Source organism: Zosterops lateralis (genome assembly GCF_965231275.1).
Source record: "Zosterops lateralis genome assembly, chromosome: 7".
NCBI lineage: Eukaryota > Metazoa > Chordata > Aves > Passeriformes > Zosteropidae > Zosterops > Zosterops lateralis.
In genome coordinates, this window is record NC_139767.1 from 8,189,262 (window position 1) to 8,199,645 (window position 10,384).

The following is a 10,384-nucleotide window of genomic DNA, read 5'->3' on the forward strand; positions in this document are numbered from 1 at the left end:
ATGCACAGCTGTTTGGCTTTTCTCTCTTGACCCAATGCAGTGCAGGGCAGAGGCTCTCCCTGCTGTGCTGGAGACATTGCAGCCATAGCAGAGCAGGACAGAGCCCTGTGGCGACAGGGACTAGTGGGCAGGGACAGAACACAGTGCTAGTGTGCTCCGCTGCTTGGCCTTGGCTCCTACTCAAGGTTTGGTTGTTCTGCATTGAAGAACAGGCAGTGGGCAGAAGGTGTCAGGCCACTCTCCTTTCACCACGAGACTGTAGCAGTTAATTTCCATCTCTGGGCCTCAGTTTCCCATCTTAGTGCCACTCACACTGTCAGTGTGCTGTCTCTGAAGTGTTTGGAGAGGTCTTCTGTGGATGGCATTAGAGCCAGGCAGCAGTAGACACCCTTTTCTTCAGTTAAAAAAAAAATTCTCTAAACTGGTCTTTGTTAAGAGAGAGGTGATTCTATCTCAGTCTTGTGTGGGCACTTGCTATTAGCCATCATGAGATTATTTAAATAAGTCTGGACTTGGGTGTGCAGCTCTAGGAAAAGACTGTTTTGTTACAAATACTCCACCAAGGCAATTCCCACATTCCAGTCAAGTCTTTCAGATCCATTAGATGTTGTTGAAATTTCAGTTGTAATACATAACTTCAGCATATTAATACTGAAGTGAAACTTTTTTTTAAATTAAATTTTTCCAGTTGGTACCCTGAGAAATTGAAGAGCAACCCTGAAGCTCTGGTATCATGCATAGCTGTGCACTTAGAGTGTGCTGGGCCTCATGTGCTCCCCACTGCAGTTCCTCCATCCGCTCACGTCACCACTGCTGTTTGAAGGAGACTTCTCTGAAACTTCCAGCATAACCAGACTCAGATGTTCAGAATAACTGTGATAGGAAAGCTTTGGACTAGGAGTCACTTTGACACTGAGTTTCACTTTGCAGCTGGCAGTGCTGTAGCTCACTCAGTTTGTCCATGTGGGGTTTTGGAAGGGTGTTTTTTCTCTCATTTTTTGCCTTTTTGTTTATCTGAAATACCTGCTGCAGCACTGTGACTTCCTGCCTCTCTGAACTCTGGCTGTTTCCTTCCTTTAACTTGACCTCAGTGCAGTTCTTGAGAAAAGACAGTCTTGATTTTTCTTTCTTGAGCTGCTCACATCCTGACCCACGGACTCATAAAACCATTAATTGGAGAGGTGCCTCTGGAGGTGTTGGTCATTTGGCCACCTCCAGTGTGAAGCAGGACTTGGATTCTTCATAGCTTTGTCCAGCTGAGTCCAAGACCTCTAACACCTACTAACCTGGCAGTGAAACTTTGTAATTTCTGCCATTGAGTGACCTGAGCATTTCTGAGGAACCTTTCCTTGCTGCCTAGTTTTGCTGCCTGGAAAAAGGAGGATTATATTCAGTGCTCAGGAAAGAGTGCTGCACAGAGAGGGTCTCACTGTAGCTGAGTGAACAATGTTCTGTGTTCTTGGTAAAGTGAGAAGAGAGCTGCCATCTTCCTCTGCTTCAGTGCATGCAGGTTTTCTCTCTTGTTTGACAAAAGGTGCTCCAGTGTGTGTTCTGGGTTTGATCCTGCCATGCAGCTGTGTGGCAGTGTGTGATCCATCCAGCTCGTGTAAAGCAAAGGGACTCCATCCCTTCTCCTTTTATTACATTTTCATAGTTAAGAAAGTACGTGCAATAGGAAAAGGTAATTCATGGCTGTTGGGTTGAAGGTGAACTTTGTGTTTCTAAACATTAGGGGAGCTTGTGTTCACCAGTGCAGTTACTGAAACGCCAACACTGAATGTTCATGAACCACTTGGTGAGAAACTCACTGACAGAGTCTCGAAACACTTAAATTAGTTGCCTTGTGCCCCACTTAGTTTTAAATGGATAGAGCTCATCTATCGTGATCACTATTTTTTTTTCTCCCCTGTGGTTAAAAATCCCAAAATTGTATGTTTGCTGCTGCCACTTCAGAGTTTCTTATGCCTTTTGCTTTTTTTTTGCAATGAACCTGTTATTTCAAGCTAGTAAGTACACTGAGTTTTGGGTAGAGAATTTCTACTTGACTTTGTGGCAGCCTAAGTGAGATTCTGCAGATAGAAAGCTTATGGCAGCAAGTGCTGTTCACACAGTAAGTTTTTCTCACTGTAAATAACAACCTCTTACATAAGAAATTAGACTATATGCTGCTTAGATTAATACTCTCTTGAAAACTAAGGAAGATCCATAAGATGCTTGTGGAGATGGTATATTCTTTCTTAGATTTCAAAATGTGTTTTGTGTTTGCAGATTCCTAAATTTTATTGAATTAATTTTTTACGTGAACTCAGTAAAACTTCTTTTGTTTATGGCCGCCTTCTGAGCAGCTTCATTTCATACTTTATAAAGTTTGTTAATCTTTTGGCCTGTTCCATGCTGCTGTTACAGTAGGGTGCAGTTATGGGGTCAAGGTATGTTTTGTTGGTAGCAAATCCAGTCTAATTCTCCCATAAAATCATTGAAGTCTCTCTAGAAGCAGGAGAAAGTTTTTCCCAAAAGGATTTTTCAGCTATTATGGCCATACTTGGCTTGTTTTAGCTTGAGTTCCTCTTTGACCAGCTTGGGATAATTACTCTGCTAGTAGTTATCCTGTTGAATTTGTTGGGTTTCTCCTGCTTTTTGTATCCCATTGCTTTTAGTATTGGACAGAGAACAAATTTCCTTCTGAGGTAAACAAGCAGAGATCCTTTGTCTCTACTTGTATTTGTTTTTGTTTTGTTCTGTCAAGAAGTTTAGTTTTAAAGTAAAGTAACCTTTGATTTTGCTTGATTTATCTTAAGGAAGGAGCAGCTTTGACCTCTCCCAGATTGTGACCTAAGGTGATTGTGTTACAAAGCCTCAGGAATCTCCAAATTACATTTTGTCACATCATTATAGAAAACAAAAACCGCTTTTTAGCAAAATGTTCAGCTGAATCCAGGGTTCTGGGTTCTGACTGCACTTGGAAAGTTGTTTTTTGAAGAAAGGAATATGCGCTATTTTTATTTTATTACTTTAATATGTATTTGCATTTCCCAGAAACATCAAGAAGCCCAGCCAAAAGGGTCAGTTACCTCTGAAATGGTTTTTATGAAAGACAGTGTGTTCTTTGCTCATCCCAGATCCTGAAAAGGGAGAGTATTCATCACCTGTAGGACCTGAGACGTGGGAGTGCCGCCAGCCTGCTCTGCCTGCGGGGCCCCAGCGGGTTCGGGGATAGCACCTGAATCATCTTGATGAAATGCAGAGATTATCCAGTGAAATTCCCCTTTCACACCTGCAGTCAGCCTGCAGCCCCGTGCCTGTAGCAGACACTGTCTCTGTTGGAGGGTTTGGATTTTGGTGTGGCTATGGTGTTTCCTATGGAAAGCCTAGGGACTGTGGTTGTGTGGTTGCTGCCTCGAGCTGCCCTTGCTGATTCAAGTCCTTGTGTTTGTGACAGTGGCAGACCCCAGGCCTGCAGGGTGCTCCCAGCAGCTCATTCCCTGGGTCCTGCAAACCTGATGCTGAGCCAGGGCTGGAGAGAGGCTGAGTCCAGCCATGGGGAGCTGCCTGTGGGCTGGGAGGGCTCAGCTGGGGTGGCTGGCTCTGCCTCCCGAGCAGGGCCCCACTGACCTGCTTGGGAGTCTTGGGCACTGCTTTGGCTTGTGGCAGAAAGTCTAAACAAAAAAATCTTTGTGGGAGGAGTAGCATCACTACCAGTCCTCTGTAACACTGGCAAGGAGGGTCTGGGGTGTGATGTTGGGTTTGCCGCAGTTCAAGGTGGTGTGGGGTCAGAGCTGAGAGAGCCTGGCCAGGTTCCCAGCCTTTGGAGCCAGCCAGGTTTAGGGACAGCCCAGGGAGGCAGAGCCCCCTGAGAAGGGAGAGAGTCCTGAAGATCTTAATCTTCCAGCCCTCATCATGCAAACTGCAGGAACGGACCTGCAGGAGTTTGTGGGTGCTGGGGTGAGGGTGGCTCTGTGTCCCCTTTATATTTCCATCCTGGCCTTTGTGCCTCCTTCTCCTCATCCTTGGGTCTCTCTGTGCGTCAGTGCATATTTGGGGTGTAAAAAACAACAAGCAACTCCATGGCTTTGGTTTAGAGGAGGAGCAGATGTTGGCTCCTCTGTGGCCCTGTGAAAACACGCCAGTGTTCTTGCAGAAATCTGTGGGAGACTTGCTTGTGGGTGGGGATTTTTCATTTTGTTTGTTTCTCCTCCTTGTTGTAGAAGGTCAGTGCAGCATCAGCTCCCTCTTTTATCTCTGTTACTTGGCTGGTGGCAGCGACAGAGCTTTGTAGACTCAGAAAGCAAAGCAGCATTTAAAAAGTTTAGTGGAAATTACCTTGAAATGGTGCCTAGAAGTGACTATGTCAGTTTATGAAAGAAGCTGATGTGGGTACTTAAAACCACCTAGCTTGTCATTTTTGCTTCTCGTTAAAAGCTGCAGAGTTGTTATAGCCAGGATGTATTAAAAATATGTATGGGACAAGGTTGATGTACCCTGACAGTATAATTTCTTACAAGGGTAATTAGTACAGCTGAGAAAAAGCACTACTTACCAGAGATTTTACCTGTGTCGTGCTTTAAGCCCATAGTTACCTAAAAAGATCCAACTTTATCTGTATGGAAACCTTGTTTATTACTTAACAGAACTGCTTAAAATGGTTTATTTGAGGAAAGTCTGTATGTTGGATGTACACAAGGATAATCTGTAATATGTAGAAATAAGGGTATAATTTCTTCTCTTCTGCTGACAGATTTCTCCTGGCATTAGGAATCTTTGCAGTTAATAAAAAAATAATCATCCTTTTCCAGAGTGAATTTGCCTTATGAGGATTTAATGGTTTTATAAATTGTGCAGAGTGATGCTGTCTGTGCAATTCAATACTTGGTGTCATTGGGCAACTGAAGAGAGAAATACAGTTTGCCCATAGAGCAAGGCTCATATTTTTTACCACAACAGAGCAGAAATTCATTTGTTTTAGTTCTTTTCCTGTCCTTAACAACTTCAGCCTTGGAAAGACAGACCTTGCAGTACCTGGTGGCAGAGCAAGCAGAATGTGGTCCGGCAAGGGGATACAATTAACAAGTTCATAAGCACTGGAGGAACTGGCCCCACTGGCTTTTCTTTTTGAGGAAAGAAGATCAGTAAACTGGAACTTCATCTCTCTTTGTAGGTGAAGTCTGTGATAAATCTGCTGTTTGCTGCCTACACAGGGGACGTGTCTGCGCTCCGGAGGTAAAAATCAGTGGGGTTTGGGAATACTATAATATAAACAAGGAATGCTGCTTGTTTGCTTCCTGCTGTTGTTGTTTATTTAGGAACATGCACATGCATTGTGTCATTGAGCTGTATGAGCTAGAGATTGAATATGTTCACCCAAATCCCAACCAAAAGACCCAAGTCTAACCATCAAAAAGGTACCCTCACACTATCCTGAATCCCTTTGTGTTCCATTTCTTTGGATCATAGTAAAACAATTTCTTTAACCATTTTTTATAGCAATGGCAGACTATCCTGTCTGTACTCTCATCTGCTTTAATACTCAATTCTGAAAGTACCACAAAAATTCAGGCTGGAAAATGTACATTGTTAGTGGACAGGTTAGGACATCTAGCTTTGATTTTTTAAATCTGGAGGAGAATCTGGCAAAATTTAAAGTAATAATTCTAGGAGACTAAATAAGCATTAATTTGGCTAGAATATATCTAAATATAACTAGTGGGTGGAAAAATGGTTATAGTTTAACTCTGCTGTCCCAGGGCACCACAGTGCAAAGCAAGAACTCCCAATCCCTTAATGCTGCTCAGGATTTTCAGATTTGAGAGACTTCCTGGGATTTTCTCACCTGCTATAAATTTACTTTGCCTTATGTGGCTTAGCTTGTCCACGTATGATTTTAAATCAAGTGTGTTGACTGTTGTTTTCTGCAAAGATGTTTTATTTTTATTTATAACAACAAAAGAACAGAAAGAAAGTTAAGGCACTAAACTTGAAAGCCAAAGCCCCTTCCATTATCAGTAAAGACAGGATGTGCTCTTGGTACTGCTTCCATCCTCTTGTGGCAGAGTGATGTCATTCCATGCTAGTAATGTGCTTTAAATCACGTAAGACTTGCCTCTGCAAACTCTTATTTTCTTTGGTTTTTAAGGTTTGCTCTGTCAGGAATGGATATGGAGCAAAGAGACTATGACTCACGGACAGCCCTGCATGTGGCAGCTGCAGAAGGTACTGTCTCCTCATACAGCATTTGCTGTCTGTCTGTCAGCTTGCTTTAGAACATCCTTTCTGTCTGTGTGCATACCTGCTTTTGTCTGTACAGAAATGGATATCTAGAAGTACATGCACTCACAAAGCTGCTTTTCCTGTAGGACACGTGGATGTTGTTAAGTTTCTACTGGAAGCTTGCAAAGTGAATCCTTTCCCCAAAGACAGGTGGGTGTTTCATTGCTGCTTTGGAGGAAAGATGCTCCAGTAACACTTCCCTGGTCCCTGCGAGGGGAGGTGCCTGTCAAGTAGGACTGGAATGTATTGAGTCAGGCCACTGAAGCGGGGGAATGGGATCCTACTGGTTTTCTGTAGGTTCTGCAGACTGAGCAGGAATGAAAAATGAACCACTAAAGCCATTATTTCAAAGGTTATGCTCAGCTTAATGCAATTCCACAGTTACTGAACTGAGTGTGGTCTGTGTGCTGAGCTATTAGTGTGCAATATGTAAAGAACTGGATTTGTGGTGCTTTTTGTGCTTAACGTGCTGATCTTAAAAATATTGTGCTGCTTTTTGTAGGTGGAACAACACTCCCATGGACGAAGCTTTACATTTTGGACACCATGATGTTTTTAAAATTCTCCAAGAATATCAGGTCCAATACACGCCATCAGAGGACAACAACGACGGGAAAGAGAACCGAACGGTTCATAAAAATCTGGATGGCTTACTATAATCATCTTCAGCTAGATCCTAAGAATCAAATCACTTACCTGTTTAATTGTGGTATGCATAAGTAATGAAGAGCGTGTGTGTTTCTATCTGATAGTGGTATATATTTTACAGAAGTCTCTGTTACTTCAGTGTTACGTTACAGGAGTTTCTATACGCACAGGACAAATCCAATCTCTTCAAAAAAGAAACAAAACCAACTAAGAATCTCCCTCCATAATGTGAGCAATATTACCTCATGCTGCATATAATTGATGTATAAAAATATTTAGCTGTTGTTGGCTTTACTGTGCACTACTTAATTTATTTTTGTGTTCTATGTGAACTCTAGTCTGTGGTCAGGAACCTTTCTGCTGAATTTTTGTTTCTTTAGCCCTCTGTTTCCAGTATGGCCAGGATGAGCCAGAGTACTGTCAGGTGTGAGCGTCAGTGAGGTTTTTTGAAAGCTGAGGATGCTGATGTAGATTTAGGCTGGGTGTGTTAAGTAAGGATCTGCACTTATCTTTGGGAAAAAATAGAAAAAAGAATTCCACACAACCTTGTTTACATAATATAAATATCACAGAGTATATAGGTGACACTTGTCAATGGTCTAGGCTTGTTCTTAGAGATAGTCTTGTCAGGGAATGTGTTTTAAGGTTTGTTTGACCAAATGGCGTAGGAGAATGTGACTTGTAGCACTGGTGTGTCGTGGGATTTTTGTCTTGGGAGCCTTTCTCTCAGTTCCCTTTGTCTTGCCTCCCTCCTCTCTCTCCATGTTCAGCTGCTAAAGTTCTTCCCTGTAGCCAGGGAATGCGGGTGCTTCCACTCCGTGCAGGTGTTCCTTGCAGGTATATTTGCACTACCCCTGGGGGGCTGACAGTGCTGCTCCTGGTGGTGGCTGTGCCAGGAGCCAGCGAGGGCAAAGGAAGTGCTTGGAAGGCAAAGAACCAAACCAAATACTACACATCACTCTGAGCTCATTCAGGCTTGTAGTAAGGAGCACGGATGGAGTGAAACAGCTTTAAGGAGCATAGAGCCAATCCAGGAGCAGAGCAGGAGATAAGCCAGGTTTTGGGGTATGTTCTCTTCTTGCACTGCCATCAACCAGGGAGCAGGATATTGCATTGCTGGGATTCCCCTGGTGTGGGATGGAAGTTCAGCACCAGGAACACAAGTAAGTAAAATGCCTTTTGTGGTGATTGGTGGCATTCTTTGTATTGCCACTGACACCAGCATGGCACGTGCCCTGTAGTGGAAAATGTAGATGCAGGTGTTTGTAGTTTGCAGAAGTCCAACGTTGCCACAGCTCCCTGTCCCATGTACAATTGCTTCTGCCAGTAGTGTGGCACAAAACCTTAGAAGTGAGCAGTCACTGAGGATATTCACAAAACACTACAGTTGTTGGATGTAGGCAAGGATTTTAGCACAAGAGTTTTAGGCAGGAACCATTTAGCACATGGAAAAGGAGACTGTGCTTGAGAATTGTGTATATGGTGGTTTTTATCCTAGCACATAGTGTACAAGTCATTAGTAGGTCTGAGAGTTCAAATTTCCTGTGTTTTGGCACCAAAATCTCCAAATTCTTCCTAGAATGGCCCAAGCACTTTATAAAGCTGATCTGAACCACATTACCCTCCTTTAGCAATGAGTACACTAAGGCTTGGAGAGGAGTAGCTTCTCCAGAGCGACCCAGCAGGTCAGTATAGTTGAGAATAAATCCTTTCAAGTTCCTGTACAGTCTCTTGTTGAAATGCCATACTGCCTCCCTGCAGGGAGGACGAGCCACGTGGAAAAGTGCTCGGTACTCATCACAAGCAGTGACTGTCTTGATGGATGAATGACATCTTGAAAGAGTCTGAAAGTCTAAAGCCCTCAAACAGCATCTCGAAGCTGGCTGGCATGGTTATCAAACACTTTTTCTCAAGAATCCTCCTGTTCTTAAGCTGGTTGGGTTTGTTTTTTTGGGTTGTTTTGTTTGTTTTTCTGAAGATCAGCTATTTTTCTGAAAGCTTTTAACCCATTCTCTTCACATCCTGTGTCACAGCCACCCCTGTTGTAACCAAGAACTAAATGAAATGGCCTCTGGCTCTTCCTTGAGCCACATCAGTCACTGGGTAGCACAAGGCAACAGATTTATGGGCTTTAGTGAAAAGGATGGATCCTAGTTCAGAATTACGAATTTCAGTCCTAATCTTTCCTATTTTGCCCCTCCTACAACACATTCTGTAGCTTCTCAGAAAAATACCTGATTTAGCTTTATTTAACTGACATTGCGTTGTTCAAACTGGCATTTTTAAGCATAGGTATATTAGATAGTACACATGATATAAACAAACCAAAACCAAAAGCAGGATTTTAACTGAGCTAACATTGAAGATCATAGCTGTCCCTGAACTTTAATGCTTCTCATACCGAGTGCTTTTAGCCGGTCTTAGCTTCAGTGCATTTTTGCTGGTTAGTTTTAGTATTTTCTCATTGTGAGAAGATGGATTATTTTGTAATGTCCAATTCTGCGATGCAGCTACTTAGACATGGCGTTATTTATAAATATAAATATATGCAGTACATTGGTTTGGCTGTTTATCATTCATGACACTGACATGTAGATTTTACAGTAAATAGCTTTTGGTTATCTTATCCAACGCTGACTTCCTTATGCTCCAAAGAAGATTCCCCCACTCCTTTGTTTTTATGTCATATATGTTTCTTCTGTATCACAACCTAAAAATTGTTCAGCTAACTTAATGCTTTGTACTCAGAAATATTGTGGTAGTCTTAGCATTAATTAGCCTATCTTTGTGAACAAACTGTATTGTACCAGATTTTTTTTGCTTCAGAGCTGGACTATCCGTGACTATACTTACTGGCAGTGTACTTCTGGTCATTGTAACTGACTGGGCTGATCTTGACTTTTAGATTCTGTATTGTGGGGACTAGACAGTGATGAATGTATTTCTAGCAGTTTCCCATGAATGAATCTAAACTTGAGCTGTACTGGTTCTGAAAATGAAAGTTATTTATTTTAAGAAATAAAATCCAGATAGTGTTGCTTTTTACAGCATAATAAATGGAAATACCAAGATGCTGGTGGTGCTGGTGGGTTTTATTGGTCAGCTGTGGGACTGCCATTGAAATGAGGTTTCAGTTGTGGGAAGGCTGCACTGGAAAACTTACTCTGGTCATTTCCATTGTGCAAGGCATACAGGAAACCAGAATGAATTTCTGTAGTGTAGCGTTTTTCTGATTTTTGTTGGTGTTTATTTTGAAACCTGCATTTCCAGAGCTGTGTCCTTTCACTGGTTGTTTTTTGTTAACGCTGGAACTCTGGCCAGGTACTCTGCACAGTTCTAGCTTTCTCTTGACTTACTCCTGCTCTCCTTCATCACACCAACAGTTTCTTTCCTTTATTATTTATTTATTATTCTGGCCCTACAGCTCATATAAAAGCCTGACAAATGTGAGATGAGGGATTTAATCACTTAC

At 42.4% G+C, this 10,384-nt stretch overlaps 1 protein-coding gene across 3 annotated transcripts in view; it reads left to right on the top strand.

Moving 5' to 3' along the window:
- The window catches only part of GLS (glutaminase), a 66,043-nt gene extending 56,060 nt beyond the window's left edge, over positions 1-9,983 (top strand). For all 3 annotated transcript variants that reach the window (XM_083865391.1, XM_083865388.1, XM_083865390.1), the window contains exons 15-18: positions 5,156-5,217; positions 6,131-6,207; positions 6,351-6,414; positions 6,767-9,983. In XM_083865391.1, coding sequence (XP_083721517.1) covers positions 5,156-5,217; positions 6,131-6,207; positions 6,351-6,414; positions 6,767-6,923 — 360 coding nt within the window. In that variant the 3' untranslated portion in view covers positions 6,924-9,983. The remainder of the gene's footprint in view (positions 1-5,155; positions 5,218-6,130; positions 6,208-6,350; positions 6,415-6,766) is intronic.
- Positions 9,984-10,384: the final 401 nt, after the last annotated feature.